The 20,797-nt window shown below is 36.5% G+C and overlaps 2 protein-coding genes across 8 annotated transcripts in view; one reads left to right on the top strand and one right to left on the bottom strand.

Moving 5' to 3' along the window:
- Positions 1-7,428, top strand: part of LOC123548303 (uncharacterized) — an 88,969-nt gene extending 81,541 nt beyond the window's left edge. For all 7 annotated transcript variants that reach the window (XM_053546547.1, XM_053546550.1, XM_053546549.1 and 4 more), the window contains 3 exons: positions 422-526; positions 2,103-2,209; positions 4,940-7,428. In XM_053546547.1, coding sequence (XP_053402522.1) covers positions 422-526; positions 2,103-2,209; positions 4,940-5,023 — 296 coding nt within the window. In that variant the 3' untranslated portion in view covers positions 5,024-7,428. The remainder of the gene's footprint in view (positions 1-421; positions 527-2,102; positions 2,210-4,939) is intronic.
- The window catches only part of LOC123548301 (E3 ubiquitin-protein ligase ariadne-1-like), a 366,173-nt gene that overhangs the window by 248,568 nt on the left and 96,808 nt on the right, over positions 1-20,797 (bottom strand). The window lies entirely within an intron of this gene.

A 20,797-nucleotide genomic window follows, 5' to 3' on the forward strand; every position in this document is an offset into this window, starting at 1 on the left:
ATTTGATTTAATTTAGTCAGTTACAGATTTGATTTTGTATTTACTGTCAAGATACTAAAGAAAATTTTAAAGTGTATGTCTATATCTAAAAATTAAGAACAGTACTAAATGTATACACTGTTCTCTATTTCAGTTACACAATAGCTTTTAGGGAATTCTTTACCTACAGCTTATTTGATAAATTTTCTTCATATTATTTATTAGACTAATTTAGTAAAGTGTTGTTTTTTTTGATATTCACATAAAATAAAATGCTGTTCCTTAGAGTTGTTCAGGGTTTCTAGCAATCCAAACATAGATAATATGAGAAAAAGCAGCTGGTACAACATTTACTGCTTGAGTAAGCTCTAGTGCTTAAGCCAATGATGCTGTAACAAGCAGTGTTTCCCTGTACTAAAACTATTTTCATTTATCAAAACAGTTTTGAAACCTATTAACTACATGGGGATTGTAAAGTTCAAGGGCAAGTTACACCCAGAGAAGTACGATGCTAGGATACATGTGGGTGTTCGTATGGACGAGCCTGGTAAGTGAATATACAGTATATCTACAGTGACACTTTGTATTGATAGGTCAGTATATAAAGTATTTGTAATTTTTTCGCATCATTTTTGTTGTTATAATAGAGGTTACTTTGAAATCATCATTTTGCATGGAGAGCTGTCCTACTCGACCTGGCGTCAGCATCGGCGTCCTTCCGCGTCCGCACTTCGGTTAAAGTTTTGATACACTTTCTCTTTATCTCTGTAATTACTTGATGGATTTGTTTTAAACTTAAAATAGTTATTCCTCATCATCACCCACATTAAATGGCACAAGGTTCATAACTCTTGAACCAATATTTCATGAATTATCCTCCCTTTTGACTTAGAATTTTACGTTAAAGTTTTGGTGCACTTTCACTCTATCTCAGTTATTACTAAATGTATTTGATTCAAGTTTAAAATAGTTGTTTCACAAAATCACCCACATCATATGACACAAGGTCCATAACTCTAGAACCAATTTTTCATGAATTATGCCCCCTTTTTACTTAGAATTTCAGGTTAAAGTTTTTGTGCACTTTCACTCTATCTCTGTTATTACTAAATGGATTTTATTCAAACTTAAAATAGTTGTTCCACATCATCACTAACATCATATGACACAAGGGCCATAACTCTTGCTCCAATATTTTATGAATTATCCCCCTTTTTACTTAGAATTTCATGTTAAAGTATTGATGCACCTTTACTCTATCTCAGTTATTACTAAATACATTTTATTCAAACTTAAAGTAGTTGTTACACATCATCACCCACATCATATGACAAAAGGTGCATCACTCTTGCACCAATATTTCATGAATTATGCCCCCTTTTTGTTTAGAATTATACTTACTTAATGTCTCTTATTACTTAATTCTTTGTGTCCATTTTCACTATCCAGCATCGAAATAGTCGAGCGCTGTCTCCTTTGACAGCTCTTGTTTCATGTGTAATAATTTATATAGATTTCTTGGTTGTCTCAGTTTACAAATTAAATAACAATGGAGGAAAAAAAATCCTGTATATTTTCTTTTTAAACCAGGATTTTTTTGTTCCGTAAGCATCTAGGCCAGTATTCATTACCGCTTAAAGTATGGAACTGAGATTTAAGAATGACAAATATTCAATTTTGCCAAGCCATAATTAGCTGCAGATTAAGATAGCTACAAAGCTTTCTTGCAATCTGTTCAAGTTTGACAATGACCAAGCAAAATGAAAATTTAGCATTTTAAAGTCTAATTTTCTGACTTTAAATGTTGATCAATATGGACTTTTACAGTTAGTGTATGTGAGCATTTTGTAGATTGATCAAGATGTTTATAAACATGCTTGCTTCCACAGAAAATAGCCAGTTACGGTTTTGTTGTTTATCATTACTTCAATGGCTTATGGCACTATAGCAGGTTTTTTGTCTGTCACCATGTTACATGTATGCATATGATAGATCTGTGATCATTTTTTAAACTTGATATTTTTATTGATTGATAATTAACTTTAATATACATTATTTCAGAAGTTACGTTGATATTTTGTCAGAAGATTTAGCTCTTAATTTAGTCCTTAACTTTCTTGCAGTTGGAGACACAGATGGGACATACAGGGGCAAACGACTGATGTATACACCAGCTGATCAAGGCAAATTCTTTAAATTAAGGGAGCTAACTTCTGTACTCAATGTTAAGGTAAGTAATAAAAATTGATTGTGTCTCCCACATACGGCGGGGGAGACAAATTGATTTTGTGCTGTCTGCCTTTCTGTCTGTCATGAAGTTTCCATATGTATCTCTACCAGCACCACCAGGCACACTTACACCAAACTTTATAGAAGTGATCATTGCCTAGTTTAATAGTGCATAATATTATTATCGGCTTTATTCTGGTTCAACAATTTTCAGTGGATCCACAAATTATAATGATGTTTTGGCTACTTCTCTTACTGTGAAATCATTTTTAATTGCGTAGGACGAATTTTCACATTGTGCTAGGACTGATGCGCGAGTTATTGACTGCGCTATTATTATGTCTGCCCCCCTCTGGGGGAAACATATTGTTTTTGCCCTGTCCATCCGTCCGTCTGTCCGTACGTCACACTTTATTTCCGAGCAATAACTGGAGAACCATTTGACCTAGAACCTTTAAAACTTTATAGGGTTGTAGGGCTGCTGGAGTAGACGGTCCCTATTGTTTTTGGGGTCACTCTGTCAAAAGTCAAGGTCACGGGCCTGAACATCAATAACTAGAGAACCACTTGACCCAGAATGTTGAAACTTAACAGGATGATTGTTCATGAAGAGTAGATGACCCCTATTGATTTTGGGGTCACTCTGTCAAAGGTCAAGGTCACAGGGGCCTGAACATTGAAAACCATTTCCAATCAATAACTAGAGAACCACTTGACCCAGAATGTTGAAATTTCATAGGATGATTGGTCATGAAGAGTAGATGACCCCTATTGTTTTTGGGGTCACTCTGTCAAAGGTCAAGGTCACAGGGGCCTGAACATTGAAAACCATTTCCGATCAATAACTAGAGAACCACTTGACCCAGAATGATGAAACTTCATAGGATGATTGTTCATGCAGAATAAATGACCCCTATTGTTTTTGGGGTCACTCCGTTAAAGGTCAGGGTCATAGGGGCCTGAACATTGATAACCATTTCCGATCAATAACTAGAGAACCACTTGACCCAGAATGTTGAAACATAATAGGATGATTGGTCATGAAGAGTAGATGACCCCTATTGATTTTGGGGTCACTCCGTCAAAGGTCAAGGTCACAGGGGCCTGAACATTGAAAACCATTTCCGATCAATAACTAGAGAACCACTTGACCCAGAATGTTGAAATTTCATAGGATGATTGGTCATGAAGAGTAGATGACCCCTATTGTTTTTGGGGTCACTCTGTCAAAGGTCAAGGTCACAGGGGCCTGAACATTGAAAACCATTTCCGATCAATAACTAGAGAACCACTTGACCCAGAATGATGAAACTTCATAGGATGATTGTTCATGCAGAATAAATGACCCCTATTGTTTTTGGGGTCACTCCGTTAAAGGTCAGGGTCATAGGGGCCTGAACATTGATAACCATTTCCGATCAATAACTTCAGAACCTCTTGATCAAAAATGTTGAAACTTCATAGGATGATTGAACATGCAGAGTAGATGACCCCTATCGATTTTGGGGTCACTCTGTTAAAGGTCAAGGTCACAGGAGCCTGAACATGGAAAACAATTTGCGATCAATAACTTGAGAACCACTTGACCCAGAATGTTGAAACTTCATAGGATGATTGAACATGCAGAGATTTTGATTGATTTTGGGGTCAGTCTATTAAAGGTCAAGGTCACAGGGGCCTGGTCATCTAAAATCATTTCTGGAAAATAACTTGAGAACCACTTGACCTAGAATGTTGAAACTTAATAGGATGATTGGACATGCAGAGTAGATGACCCTTATTTATTTTGAGGTCACTTGATCAAAGGTCAAGGTCACAGGAGCCTGAACAGTGACTTGAGAACCACTAGGCCAATAGTGTTGAAATTTAGCGGGATGACTGGACATGCCAAGTAGATGATCCCTATTGCAACCAACCATCAGTGTCTCTTTGACTTTCGCTCCTGACCCCTATTGACTTCTTGCCTATAGGACTTTGCATTGGGGGAGACATGTGCTTTTTTACAAAAGCAATTTCTAGTTATTTCTTAATTTTATTTTTCATTTCTTAAATAGAAAATGCGCGAATTAAAGGCCGCGCGAAACAGTCCTTTCATTTGCGCAAAATTTCATGCCAGCGAATTTAAATGATTTCACAGTATACTATTTGGCAGATTTCTAACAGGAGTTATCAGTTTCAAACCTTGCTATGTATACCATTGGAATGTTCTGGTTAGTGATTTTCAGTGGAGTTTTTGCCCTTAACTTGTTGTATTTAACTGTGTTGACATTTCTTTACCACAGATTACCCCAGATATCTATTAGGCCAATAGGTCAAATGACAAGGTGTTGACATAAAAAATTAAATCCTGATTGTTTTGGTTAGGAAATGTTAGAGATTGTTCCTTGTTGGTGAACAACCTTGTAGTGTTGTCTACAGCCAGTCAGCAATGAATATTGATATTAATAATACCTATATGATGTGTTGAATAATTCTTAAGTGGCACTGCAAAGTTGCAATATACCTTAACTAAACTCATGTGAAAATTTTTTTTACGTAGACATCAGACTCGTGCTAAAGACCACCTGTGAAAAGAGTTTACCCGCTATCTCTTAAACCTTTTGTTTCATTTACTGTTCAAACATTTTCATTGTACATGTATTTGACCTGTGCATAAAGACCACCTAACATTCAAAATGGTGTTCTATATTAATTAAATTATGTGGGCATTATTTTATTTCTTATTTTTCAGACTGGAAGATATATTCCTATACAAAGACTAATTATTCATTCCTTGCATAAAAGAAGCAGATCAGAGTCACAAGCAGAACACTGACAAGAAGATTTTAATGACTTGCCTGCATGACCATGAGTTTATAGGAACTTTGTAGAACATTCCATTGATCTGGTAGTCCTCAAGTGATTCCAGTTCCACTCAATACCATAGTATAATACTAGATTAATGAAATTTACTCACAAATTGTTTATCTGGGCAGCTACATGTTGAGCTGAAATGGCTGTTGAGGTATTCTTACAACTTATGAGAGTTGCCCCCCTTGAATTGCACATTTAGAATGTGACCAAAGAGTTGCTCCCCTTGATGTTCATATTTAGAACATGATCATGTATTATTAAAAAGACATCTTAGTGAAGCTGTTGCTGCAAGGTAGTAGGACTTTGAATTAATAAGTGCTGCTTTATTTTAATTTTTTTGCTCAGAAATACAAAATTTACGTAGTCACAAAATTCGTCAAGAAGTTAAGAGATGAACTTTGTAGAACTAGTCTGCTTAACATTGTCTTGACTTTAACAGAATGAAAATACAGGAAGAACTGGTTAATCTGTCATGCAAGCATGTTAGAAACAGTCGCATGTATTCTTATTGTAGTGTAACAGGAAACACATTTACTGGGTATATGAAAAGGCTGTACCTGAGTTTTATTTTCATACAAGACCTAACATTTCTAAATATTGAAATTCATACAAGTAGCATATTTGCCATACTGTGAACTCATTAATATTCATGGAGGACTAATTTTCACTGAATATTCATGGTGGACTGACTTTCCTGGCATTAATATGATTGTGTCAATATTTGAAATTAAATCTCAATGAACGAATGAAATTTCTAACCATTTCATCTTCAAAGGTTTGTCTTCCCACAGAATACATCTTTTGGTTCAAACAAAAAACTTTTTTCCCACAAAATTAAAAAACAATCACTATTTCTGGTTTCTTATGCCAGGACAGCTCTAGCAATTGGAGTAATTATAATGAAACAAACTTTTCGCCAGTTAAGCTAGTCAGACCAATTTTAAATAGTCTTGTCACTGAACTAAATGGAAGTTTTCATGCTTATATGAATGAATTTACAATATTTTTCCAAAGATTTTGGGAACATGATCCATAACAATAAACCTGATGAACTTATGTGGATTTCTATGATCATTTTGAGGACTGAAATATGTGATCTTAATTCTTAATTAGCCAAGCAGGAAATAAAGGGGAAAATTTTGATATACAAGAAATAATGTTCTTTGTAGCGGGGATGGCATTGGGATGGTCTTAATGCTGAGATTTGCTGTTTTGTGAGCCTGCAGCTGTATGTGCTAAATATATATGTTTGATGGAGCGATGCATTTAAAGACAATTATTATATTCCAGAGCTGACAGAGAAAGTTATTTAGATTTTATGCTAATTATATTGAAGTAATTCTTATTTATATTCATATCATCTCGCTATATGTGTATCATGAATATTAACTAGCTGTTATTCAGCCTTTTACATCGTAATAGTTTAATATCTTATTACAAACGCTTCCATTTTCATGTTTGGTATTTTATTACTGTTTATTTATACATTGTTGCAACGTCTGTGATATATCTTTTTGTTATATTTTCTTTCAGTGAATTATTTAAATATCACCATGAATATATAAATTATATTGCTTGAATGTCTTTTCATATTGAATTTATTAAATGAGTCTGCGCCAAGCATTTTATCATGTTTATTCAAAAAGCCTAATAAATTCATAGTGGAAAGATGCAAAACGTGATATTTTTTATAGCATATGTTAGCTCGCCAAAATCCTTTCTTTCTTCATCAACTATTGTTACAATAAATAATTTCAGCCAGTGTCTTCTAAGTTTAAATGATATGTCAGTGTCAAAATGTTATTACTCAATCACTCTGGTGTAACACAAAAATGTGGTAAAGATTTGTTTTACTCTACAACAATAACCCTTACCCTGCTAAATTTCTATAATGAACTTGTCTATCTTTGAAGTTGGACAGTACCATTAATTGTTAAAAGGGGTGCTTAACAAAAAAGTACTGGCTGAATGAAAAGCGAACAGTGCAGATCATGATCAGACTGCATAGATGTGCAGGCTGATCATGATCTACACTGCTTGCAAAGGCAGAAACAATCGTGTCTAGCATAATAAGGGTTTAATATTGATTAAGAGTTTTAAACTTCCTTTCAATAAGAATTTTGATTTTGTCATATTTTACGTAACATAGCTTTACTTTACAATACACAAAATAGAAAAGTGTAAATCTAAACTTTGTTCAAAGTGAAATATTTCTGGTATAATTAGTTGGAATATAAACTCATTTCTGACTTTCCTTTTATGAAGATCATTGACATTTACACTGAAGTGAAAATACTTAAGTAATCTGTGATAATTTTCTTGCATGCTGCATGTAGCAATAAAGAATAAAACTTCACAAATAACATTGTTTCAGTGTCAGTTTTTTTATTTGGTGTGAAGAATGGTGAGCGAGGAAGACAGTAAAATATGTGCAGCACCATGAGAAACCAACAAAGTACATTTGCCAGCAGTATGGATCCAGAGCAGTCTGCGTATCTGCGCAGTCAGGTCAGGATCCATGCTGTTCACTTTCAAAGCCTAAGAATTAGAGAAACTGTTAGCGAACAGCATGGATCCTGGCCAGACTGTGCGGATGCCCAGGCTGGTCTGGATCCATGTTGGTCACAAATGCACTATGTGGGTTTTCTCGTGGCGTGGCTCATATGTAAACCACAATAACAGCTGCCAGTTAAATGAAGAAACGAATCAAAACTGCTGGATTCTTGAAATATTTAAAATAGTCAGTAACATATAAGCAATACAACATTTTTGTGTCCTCAAATTTTTTTGGGGATCACTTGAGTTGCACTTGTTTGTCTGTCCGTCTGTTAATCAGTCTGTCAGAATTTGTGTTGTGCTTATCTGTAAAAGTGTTTGAACCAGAATATCAAACCTCAGCATGGGAAGTTGTGCATCAGGGGTTTTGATTTGGATCTTATACAGCCAGATCAGAGTTACGTCTCTTGACTTGGTCAACTATATTGTAAAAAGAACCTAAATGTTCATGTCGCATGTATTTCAAAAGATATAATATGAAACATTACAGGAATTTTGTTAAGTTGTGCACTTTTAGGATTTTCATGCAGCCGGCCAGAGGTATGGCCCTTGACTTTGTAAAAATATGCATAAAAGGGCATAAAAGTTTGGGTCACACATATCTTAAATTGACAATATGAATATCATTCAGATTGTGAAGTTCAACAGTGCACCCGAGGTTTTGTTTGGGATTTCTTTGGTCAAACCAGAGTTATGGCCCTTGATTAAGTATAAAATATGTATAAAGGGCATACAAGTTTGTGATGCATGTGTCTCAAAAAATCAAAACGGGATTGTTATACAGCATGTGAGGTTGTGCACCAGGTGTTGTGTTTGGGATTTCACTCAACCAGACCAGAGTTATGGTCCTTGACTTAGTGAAAAATACACATAAAATGTGTTACATATATCATAATCCAGCATGTGAATTTGTGCACGTTTGTTTTTATTTCTCTTTGTAAGACCAGAAGTATGGCCCTTGAATAAGTCAAAAAAAGTGTTTGTCCATGTATCTCAAAATGTACTTAACCTAGAGTCATTGTTATATAGCATGTAAAGTTGTGCACTTTTGGGTGTTCTCTTTAGGACTTCTCTCTAACACGAGTAATTATGTCTCCTGGGCCCAGGAGACATTGTTTTTGCCCTGTCCGTCCGTCCGTCCTTCCGTCCGTCCGTACGTCACACTTCATTTCCGAGCAATAACTGGAGAACCATTTGACCTAGAACCTTCAAACTTCATAGGGTTGTAGGGCTGCTGGAGTAGACAACCCCTATTGTTTTTGGGGTCACTCCGTCAAAGGTCAAGGTCACAGGGGCCTAATCATTGAAAACCATTTCCGATCAATAACTAGAGAACCACTTGACCCAGAATGTTGAAACTTCATAGGATGATTGGCCATGAAGAGTAGATGACCCCTATTGATTTTGGGGTTACTCCGTCAAAGATCAAGGTCACAGGGGCCAGAACATTGAAAACCATTTCCGATCAATAGCTAGAGAACCACTTGACCCAGAATGTTGAAACTTCATAGGATGATTGGTCATAAAGAGTAGATGACCCCTATTGATTTTGGGGTTACTCCATCAAAGGTCAAGGTCACAGGGGCCTGAACATGGAAAACCATTTCCGATCAATAACTAGAGAACCACTTGACCCAGAATGTTGAAACTTCATAGGATGATTGGCCATGAAGAGTAGATGACCCCTATTGATTTTGGGGTTACTCCGTCAAAGATCAAGGTCACAGGGGCCAGAACATTGAAAACCATTTCCGATCAATAGCTAGAGAACCACTTGACCCAGAATGTTGAAACTTCATAGGATGATTGTTCATAAAGAGTAGATGACCCCTATTGATTTTGGGGTTACTCCATCAAAGGTCAAGGTCACAGGGGCCTGAACATGGAAAACCATTTCCGATCAATAACTAGAGAACCACTTGACCCAGAATGTTGAAACTTCATAGGATGATTGTACATGCAAAGTAGATGACCCCTATCGATTTTGGGGTCACTCCATTAAAGGTCAAGGTTACAGGGGCCTGACCATTGAAAACCATTTCCGGTCAGTAACTTGAGAACCACTTGACCCAGAATGTTGAATCTTAATAGGATGATTGGTCATGCAGAGTAGATGATCCCTAACGATTTTGGGGTCACTCTGTGAAAGGTCAAGATCACAGGGGCCTGAACATTGAAAACCATTTCCGGTCAGTAACTTGAGAACCACTTGACCCAGAATGATGAAACTTCATAGGATGATTGGTCATGCAGAGTAGATGACCCCTAAGGATTTTAGGGTCACTCTGTTAAAGGTCAAGGCCACAGAGGCCTGAACATGGAAAACCATTTCCAATCAGTAACTTGAAAACCTCTCGACCCAGAATGTTGAAACTTCATAGGATGATTGTTCATGCAGAGTAAATGACCCCTATTGTTTTTGGGGTCACTCCGTTAAAGGTCAAGGTCACAGGGGCCTGAACATTGATAACCAGTTCTGATCAATAACTTGAGAACCACTTAACCCAGAATGTTGAAACTTCATAGGATGATTGAACATGCAGAGTAGATGACCCCTATTGATTTTGGGGTCAGTCTATTAAAGGTCAAGGTCACAGTGGCCTGTTCATGTAAAATCATATTTTGGAAATAACTTGAGAACCACTTGACCTACAATCTTGAAACTTAATAGGATGATTGGACATGCAGAGTAGATGACCCCTATTTATTTTGAGGTCACTTGATCAAAGGTCAAGGTCACAGGAGCCTGAACAGTGACTTGAGAACCACTAGGCCAAGAGTGTTGAAATTTAGCGGGATGACTGGACATGCCAAGTAGATAATCCCTATTGCAGCCAACCGTCAGTGTCTCTTTGACTTTTGCTCCTGACCCCTATTGACTTCTTGCCTATAGTAATTTGCATTGGGGGAGACATGCACTTTTTTACAAAAGCATTTTCTAGTTCTTTTCAGATGTTCACCAAACTTGGGCAGATTGTTTATGAGCGTGGTATCAAGGCCATGTTTGATTACCAGCTAGTTAGTCCCAGTCTCTCTGTGGTTATTATAATTCAGTGACAAATAAAACACATGAATCAATATATCATTGACGTTTCTTTCCTGATAAATAGATGTATCGTATCATTGATATTTCTCTCGGGATGTACCGATATGCAAATATATATGTAAATTCTAATCAATAGCTTTCCCATAATAGATAAGAAGGCGTGCATGATTACTGGTACCAGTAAACATCTCATTTTCCTGATAGTATGCACTTATATTTATGTCTTACCTGAACCCCTCTCCCCCCTCCCCCCTCCCCCCTCTGTCAGTGCGTCACACTTCATTTACGATCAATAACTTGAGAACCATTTGACTTAGTACTTTCAAACTTCCAAGGATGGCATGGCACCACTATTGTTATTGGAGTCACTCCATCAAAGGTCAAGGTCACAGAGGCCTGAACATGGAAAACCATTTACGATCAATAACTTGAGAACCACTTAACCAAGAATGTTGAAATCTCCTAGGAATATTGGACATGCAGTGGCTGACCCCTATTGATTTTGGGGTTAATCTGTTAAAGGTCAAGGTCACAGGGGCTATAACATGGAAATCTATTTCTGATCAGTAACTTGAGAACCATTTGACCTAGAACCTTCAAACTTAATAGGATGATAGGACATACAGAGCAGATGGCCCCTGTCGTTTTTGTTGTCACTCCATCAAAGGTCAAGGTCACAGGGGCATAATGTCCGTCACACTTCATTCGATCAATAACTGGAGAACCATTTGACCTAAAACCATCAAACTTCATTGGTTGACAGGGCTTACAGAGTAGATGACCCCCATTAGTTTTGGGGTTCGTAGATCAAATGTCAAGGTCACAGGTGCCTGAACAAAGAAAACCTTTCTGATCAATAACTTGAGAACCACTCGACCCAGAATGTGAAAACTTCATAGGATGACTGGACATTTAGAGTAGATTACCACTATTGATGTTTGGGTCACTTGATCAAAGGTCAAAGTCACATGGACTAGAATATGGAAAACGGCTTCCGATCAATAACTTTAGAACCATTTAACCCAGAACCTCAAACTTCATAGGATGATAGGACTTATAGATTACCCGTGACGTTTATGGGTCACTTTAGCAAAGCTCAGGGTCACAGGGGCCTGAACATAGAAAACTCTCCCATCAATAACTTGAGAACAGCTTGACCCTGAATGTTGAAACTTCATAGGATGATTGGACATGCAGAGGAGATGACCTCTACTAATTTTGGGTTTACTCATTCAAAGGTCAAGGTCACAGGGACCATGACATAGAAAACCGTTCCCAATCCATAACTTGAGAACCACTTGACCCAGAACATTGAAACTTCATAGGATGATTGGACATGCCCAGTAGATGATCCCTATTGAAGCCAGTCATCTGTATCTCTTACTTTCGCTCCTGTCCCCTACTGACTTATTGCCTTTTACTACTATGTATTGGGGGAGAAATGCATCTTCTAGTTTCTATTGTTCTGATAATTACCCAATTAAAGAGTTCCTGTTTTGTTACCATTACCGAATGACAAGTTAACACCGCCGAATGAAACATAATCATAGCCTAATGACAAGTAACCATTACTGTGTAAGGGGTCATCAGATCTGAATGATTATAAGAAATGTTAACATTACCGAAAGACAATGTAGCACTGCCAAAGGACAAGTTATTTCTGCCGAATGCCGAACGACAGGTATCCATAAGGGCGAACACTAACAAAGTTTTCCACCGGTAGGGGACTTTTGTATTGCGACTGCAATACTCGGTCACTTGTCTTTCAGCAATATTTTTATTATAGTAGTGTATATGAATTTACGCATTCATTCATAAATATTAGCATGTGACTCATCTTACATGTAAGCACAGGTAAAAACATGGGAAAATCCTGCCTGGCATGCAAGAAACAGTGTTGCTCCCAATCTCAGTGCCAGCTGTAGAATATATACTTATTCCCGATTTCCCTGATTTGCTCTCTGTATTGACAATACAGATGTGATCTTATGCTGCATGCTGTTATATCCTGGAATACATAAAATCATGAAGGTTTGCCATTGTGGCTTACCCTAGTCCATCTTTACACATGGGAAACAATCTTTTTATAAAGTAAAATTGTCGAGTGAACACTGTTTGTCAATGATAATCATGTCCATGTAATGTCAATGCAATGGAAAGGTAGTCTATGTTACCTGCTATACATGATAACACAGTCTTTCATCTAACAGTCCTGAAATTGTTTTCTTTGATTTTCTCATACTTCTGGGTATTTTTTCCATAGTTTGACGCCTATAATATTGGCAGCAGAGATCGTTCTCTTTCCAACAATAGCTATGCTGTTCGCTTTCAAAGCCTATTGCAATTGGAGAAACCGTTAGCGGACAGCATGGATCCTGACCAGAGTGCGCGGCATGGATCCTGACCAGACAGCGCGGAAGCGCAGGCTGGTCTGGGTCCATGCTGGTCGCAAACGCACTAAGTTGGTATTCACGGCGCGGCTCAATTTATGATCATATGTATATCTTTACTGTATATGTTACGGAACTAAGTAAGAGCCATCGTATTCTCTTTTATACTGGACGTGCACAAAAAGCGAGTTCACGACGGCAGACTGAGATCACGATTGCAATGCGCGAAATTGCAGTTTTGTCGACATGACATTTCTCATTGCCCCTTCTCATTTGTGTATTCATGATGTCGCACCTTCATACTGAACTTTCATCGGTATTATAGGTTTTTTTGACACATTAAATAAAGAAGGATAATTTCGATTTATTCGCTATATCTCTTAAATGGTTTAAAATAACGAATTTGCTTCGGTGGCATTCGTTGATTTAATCTTTCCTCTAAATGATGATATAATTTTAAATGTTGTAAGTTTACGATTTCGCTTACCCTTCGGACTTTTAAATGTACAGTTTGGTCGCCAATAACGAATCACTTACGAGTTTTTTTTTAGCGATATTTCATTTCATCTCACAAAACCTGTTTATCAACTGGTCTTCAAATGTGCATTATTATCCCCTTAATAAAACAAAATAAATAAGATTTTAAAGGATTTCATTACAGTGTAGAAATGTTGATTTGTAAGTGATCGGTGTTTTCTCCAATATCGAATCGTACTAGTTAACCAATACCGGATCACGTGTCGGTGTAGAGTGGGGATCATCTTAAAACTATAAAAAAAAAACAGAAATCAACTGTTTTTTTTCATTCTTTAATAAACAATCTAGACATATGAAGAATCATACTTAAAAAAAATCATGTTTCGCAGTTTTTAATAACAAGTAAATGGAAATAATCTTAAAAAAAAAACATTTTTAGTCTAACCAATACTGTAATCTTTTCCATTTTTTCCAGTTCCATTGCACCACCTGCTTTGGTGATTTTAAGCAAATGACTGAGTTTGGCAAGTTAATAATCAATATAGAATATATACTTTTTTGAAAATGTAGTTACAAGGCAATACAACAACACCAACTTTCTTACCAGGAGCCGGCGAGTCTTCTGCACCAGTTAACCGCTAATGGCAACTTCACTACAATTTGCTTTGATAGCTACAGCATCTTTGTAAGAGCAAATTATAAGTCATTACTTGTTAATACTGGTCTAGAATGGTTTACCTCTTAGTTGATTTAGGTTTTAGGTCACCTTATTTTGTTGAAAAGAAACGGGAGAGTCGTCTGCAAAATTTCACTGTCAAAGTGAGGGTTGGTTTCTGTGTCGAGCAAATGCTTGGTCAAGCGGTTCATTGACCTTGATTATGAAGACGCAACAAAAGTAAATAAACATTTTGTATTCATAATTGTAAAACATTGATATTCATGCCCACAAAGTTTCATTACCTTTGATAAACTTTAAAAAAAATACAGAAACAGTTATCAAAAGTGATCCGCTATTGGGGAAGATCCGCTATTGGCGACCAAACTGTACCATCCTTGTTTTCCATTGACGTCAATTGTAAATGTCTATTTTTTTTTCTTTTTATTTTTTTGCCAAAATTTAGGGTAAGTTTTGTTTACATATTGTACAAAGTACGAAAAACGGGGCAAATAATCGTTTTTGCTTCGGTGATGTTTTACAGAATAATAATTGCTCGACTCAACTGTGTAAAAATAATTTAACTTACCCTTTGGGTGTTTTATAACATCACTTTTACTTTTAAAATGAAGACTCGGGCCGACTCGAAATTTTCCGGATTTTTCCTAATGCGAGCAGACGACTCGGTATACTACGGTATTCCGTTTGGACAATCGTGACTTTTTATTTATTTTATTTAATACTAAACCGCGATGCACGATGGTACGATGACGAAAACGCGATGGCGCGATGACACGATGATGAAACATCGATGGTACATGGTGAAAACGCGATGGCACGATGATGAAATCGCGATGGTGCGATGTTACGATGATGAAATGTCGATGTAATATCGCGTTTTCATCATCGTACCATCGTGCCATCGCGTTTTCACCATCGTACCATCGCGTTTTCATCATCGTGCCATCGCGTTATCATCATCGTACCATCGTGGTTTCACCATCGTACCTTCGCGTTTTCACCATCGTACCATCGCGTTTTCACCATCGTAATATCGCGTTTTCACCATCGTGCCATCGCGTTATCATCATCGTACCATCGTGATTTCACAATCGTACCATCGCGTTTTCACCATCGTACCATCGCCTTCCGGTTAGAAATGCGTAGTCCAGTACACTTTTATTTTTATCAACAATAGATAGAATAGGATGTATCTCAATGTATCTTGTGAGACGAAATTTACCATTTAGATTCTGCTGTTTTGCAAAATGCTTTACAAAATGTTCAGTGCTCATTTCATTAAACCTGTAAAACCTTCAAGGCCACGTCCTTTGTTTTTTATGTATGCATGAAAGTAAATAAAAAGCTAGGCGTAATAGTCACATAGTATTATTCAAACTCAGCTTATTCTTGTTAGGATGTAGAAGGTACATAGTGCAATGTGAAAATGAGATTGTATCAAGCCTGTATTTTACTGACAAATAATACTGTACCAGTACGCATGACCACCGGAAGGCGATGGTACGATGGTGATAACGCGATGGCACGATGATGAAAACGCGATGACACGATGGTGGAAACGCGATGTTACGATGATGAAAACGCGATGATACGATGGTGAAAACGCGATGGTACGATTATGAAAACGCGATATTACATCGACATTTCACCATCGTACCATCGCACCATCGCGATTTCATCATCGTGCTATCGCGTTTTCACCATCGTACCATCGCTGTTTCATCATAGCGCCATCGCGTTTTCGTCATCGTACCATCGTGCATCGCGGTTTAGTATTAAATAAAAAGTCACGATTGTCCAAACGGAACACCGTAGTATACAGGTAGTTTCCAGTAAGGGTAAATTTTATGTCAAAGTAAAACGTTTTTAAATACCAGGATATAATCTCACGCTTCGCGCGGGCGTTGTCAGACAATGGCCAAAAATCCTTAATCAACCACGTAAATGGAAGTCAACAACAACAACAACAAAACAATGAAATCTCCTTGATAAATACTTCGAAAACATACGTAGGTGTGTACATTTAATTCATCTTTCAAACGTGTGGTGGGATGACTTATCCCCCAACCGGGGTCAAGTTGCAGAAGTTCAACTTACATCTCGGTTTAATATAGCCCCAGTAAACCATGAAAGTATGCTCGATATATGTAAATAAATGCAATTTATTTTTCGTTTGAGGTGTCAAAATAGATAAAATTATGTGATAGCATAACATGGTATAACAATAGATTGCTCGAAATGTGCACAGAACTTTAAAAGTAAAGGACATTGGCCAAATCTATGGCAGTGCTTCGATACTGTCTTAGGCAACAAAGCACTAAATTTGTCTTATATTTGTTACAGTCAAAATAAAATTAAGTTTTACCCCAATCTATTCAGAACACGATGTGTTCCTTTTTCAACTTATAGTACTCGTAGTTATTTGCGCAAGGTTCAAACTTCATTTTATTCATTATCATATGTATGCAGTACATTACTTATTGCGTTCCACCTTTTAACCTTACAAATCGCCCTTCTTACAGTTACAGGCAAGTAATGCTTATTTATCGAAAAGGAGATTTGCAAGTATGCCAATCATTTCTTTCTAAATGTAGATACTCAAATAAAGAATGTTTATAGTTAGTAATCACTTTTCTTTTTTAATTTCCGGCTTTGATGTTGTTGTATTTTATCAATACAATACGAAAAGACGGCGACAATAACACCCAAAGGCGATTTTTTTAATATTCATTACATAAAAATGCTTCCCTTTACTGTAGAGCTCTCACGTGCTTCCGCTACGCTAGAAAAAAACTTTAAATGCTTCTTATGATACGTTTGAAGGTTGTTAAAATGGCTTTTTTGCTATTGTTTACATTCACAACCTGAAAATGTATCTAATGTTCTTTTCTTCTGCAGAAAAGTATATTATCAAAAATTTCTTTTTTTATTGACTAAAGTTTAAGCGGAATTGGGCAAAAGCGTTAATAGTTTTGTTATAAATTCTAACCCGTGATGTGTATTGCATGTTTCAATCACTCGCATGAAGCCATGCCTACTAGAGTTATGTTCTATGCTTCCGCGAGATCTTCACAAGTAATGTTGCTTTTAGAAGTGTTAAGCAATTTAAAAGATATTGGTGAAATATCCTATGTTGCATAGTTTTGATGTTATAGGTATCTGGAACAGCAAAATACGTCAACCAACGGTAAACCAACGGCAAACTTTCTAACGTGGCGTCATAAAACGTCATCTTCAGTAAAATGTACGTAAGGTTAACACAGCCCTTTTCATAAATCAACTTGTTGCTCGCTAGGTTTTTTTTCCAGTGCTCTGAGATATTATTTACTACGCATGAGTCATCTGACACTTTACAGTTTCCTTTAAATATTGAATTGATTTAATACTTTTGATTTAAAGATATGAGATTTTAAAGGCATTTTTTTTCTAGCATTTTTATCAATATCGCGAGTAACGTACTCGAAACTTTATTGCCCATCAATACTATTACCTCCAAGTGATTTAGATTATTCGGTTATTATGACTACTTCATAATTATTACTCGTAATTAGCACCCCCGTGCCGTGCAGTCAGGTTGTTATAAACAACTGATAATCGAACAGAACCCTGTTTTCCAACAATTATACGAAGATAAGGTTTTCTTTTCAGTTTTCGTTTTATTATCATGCAATGCTTGTCCTCATGGGCGTCTTAGCCTAATGGAACTCTTAAACTGTTATAAAATAAAACTAGTATCTAATTCCGAACACAATAATGAATACAAGTGGGCCATAGTGCCCTAAGTCGCTAACCTGAAATATGACACACTGAATCCTGAATGGTAACAACTATGTTTAGTATAACCGGAGGACTTCTAAGTAGTGTTCCTAAGTCACTCACCTGATCTTGACTGTTTGAACTTAAATGTATTTACGACAAGCTGAACCATCAAAAGTAATAACTGTGTATGGTATAAACTAGTTGTCCCTTATAAGAGTCAAGTGCAACCATTTGAACAAAATTTGGAGAGGATCTTATTTTAATGCTACAGACTAAGTCTTTTATTTTTGAATATTCATAAAGCAGTTAATGAGAAGAAGTCATTTGATTTGATTTCTATTAAACAAAGAGGACCATATATTGATGCTATTGTCTAACTTTGCTAATCCATAAATCCATAAAGCGATTCAAGGAAAGAAACTGTTTAAAGATATTCATATTTTAAGCTCAAGCGGCCCCTACAAGGGGCCGAGTGCTCCCATTTGACGAAAATTAGGAGAATGCATGTGTAAAGCGTTAATTCTTCATTAACCCAAAAGTGATACATGAAGGAGATTATTTTATCTTCTTGAAATGTATATAGATCAAAAGCTTGATTTTGGCACATTTTTTTGTTTTGGAAATTTGCAGTTTCCTAAAAATTTTCTCTCGATTATACGTTGCCGAATACATATCGAGGGTTCAACGCAATAAGGGCGTATCTACATATAATAATCATATGTAGATACGCCCTTATTGCGTTGAACCCTCGATATACATGTATTTATGCAGATTTAACAAAAGATTATAACAAGAAATGCATGTCATTCGTATAATCTAAGCTATAAGGTGTAAACTGCGCATTTAATTCAATTTTAATACGGCCTTGCATATTTTACACACAAAAAATACACTTGCAGTATCCATTTCAAGTTTCTTTCACATGACCAAAACATACTGCTTTTATACTGCAAATATTGGGTAGCAGCCTATTTGCAAAGTCGTCGTAAAATTTATCCGGGCTCAGTTTGTATTACAATTTTACGCTGGTTCGAAACTAGTTTATAAGATTTTTAACGATAGTTTAAAATTTCGTCCTCTTTCTGTATAGTCGGGTATTTGTCTCAAACAAATTTCAATGCATCTATTTATGGAAAATAGAAAATAGTCTCAATGCATTTTAAACAGGTGAGGACAGCCTCGTATCCTCAGTTTTTATTTTGTTTTCTTTAGCGGACATTCGTCTAAACATGAACGAGCAAGTAAGGTCTTAAGTCATATAAGTCACATATATAATAAACCTTATCAACATGTATATTTTTTTGAGTATAGAATGCAACTAAACTATACGGTAGCACAGTCACTCCGTTTGCCGGAGTCCGTCCAAGAAATGTAATCAAAGCTTCAACACCCCTTACACTTCTATCACCGGCTGAAGCGGACTTCTGTTATAACTGGACTCCATGAGCCGACAAGACCAGGAATGATATCAGCACTCTGTCCAGATATGGAATGATGTATTACAACAGTCAATTGATGTTGTGTACATACAAATGTAGATGGAATTCGGGAATCGAACACTGTCGCTGGTGATGTAATCCGAGCTGCTAACTACTGCGCCCCTGACTTTAATCTACACTGCCTTTTTTCATAGAACAACCTGTGACTTGATGCACTAGGATATTGAGAACTCCAGACAACCTGGGACATGTTTCACATAAACTCATATTTTATCTTAAAACAGATAATAGGTAAGGGTAGATTTTTCGAAAGAACAGCACTAAAATCGCAACCTCAGAGCAACACATTTGTAAATTAGGCCCACAACAAAAACAAGCTGTAACGGAAAAATATTACAGACGGTTTGCTCAAAAGATTCAACAAGTACATATAAATTTTCTGCAAAGTATAGACAGAGGGGGAGGAAGAGATAAGGGGTAGAGAAGGAGTGGGTGGGGAGGAGGTTGAAGGAGAAAGTAGAACAAGGATGCATATACAAGGGGAATGCAACGTTCCTTAATCACAGTTACACTACAACGTAAACCACAATAGCAATACAGAATAAAAGTCCCCAAAAGAGATCCAAAACCAGACTCTGAAAATCTGGTGATGTTCAAGGACAGATTCCTTTAGATTTCGATAAAACAAAGAATTGCAAATTTATCTAAAATCAAATTTATTAAACGAAATATATTAGTATATTTTTATTCACATGCATGCATTACATCATAAGGTAACTCAAAAAGCATTTTATGAATAATTGCCGTGTTTGTGAATTTCGAGCAAATATTGATGTTATCAAGTACTCCACCCATCTAAAGTGAAATCATTTTTGTTTTAAGAATCCCCAATGAATGTTTTCTTTTTCTTGTTTCTGACTTTGAGATATACATGTTTGGTGTTCAACCCACTTTAAGTTAAATTTTAGAAATATGCATGCATAATTTTGGTAAGATATCCTATGTTCTGAATTTTGACACCTATGTTCTGAATTTATGTTCTGAATTTTGACACCTATGTTCTGAGTTTTGACACCCAACGCTTTTTGAAAAAGATGAGTCCACCGGTATTTGCTGTCTTTTTCAGACTTTTTTCAGATATTCAAAGCAGACATATATCACACCTGTGGCCATACCACGTGACTAAATGATATGTTAGTGAGCAGAATTTATATGAAAAATCCTTAAGCTCAGGTAACATTTTTACAGATTATTTTCTAATTACTTGACGGAATTTCATGAAGCAAAGACGAGGGCCGTCTTCTCAGTGCCGTAGCCACACTGAGGCAAACCGAGGCAGTTGCCTCGGTTAAAATTTGAGGAGCCAAAAATAAAAAAGGAGTAAAAAGCAGGC

The sequence above is a fragment of the Mercenaria mercenaria genome, chromosome 6 (genome assembly GCF_021730395.1).
Source record: "Mercenaria mercenaria strain notata chromosome 6, MADL_Memer_1, whole genome shotgun sequence".
Classification (NCBI taxonomy): domain Eukaryota; kingdom Metazoa; phylum Mollusca; class Bivalvia; order Venerida; family Veneridae; genus Mercenaria; species Mercenaria mercenaria.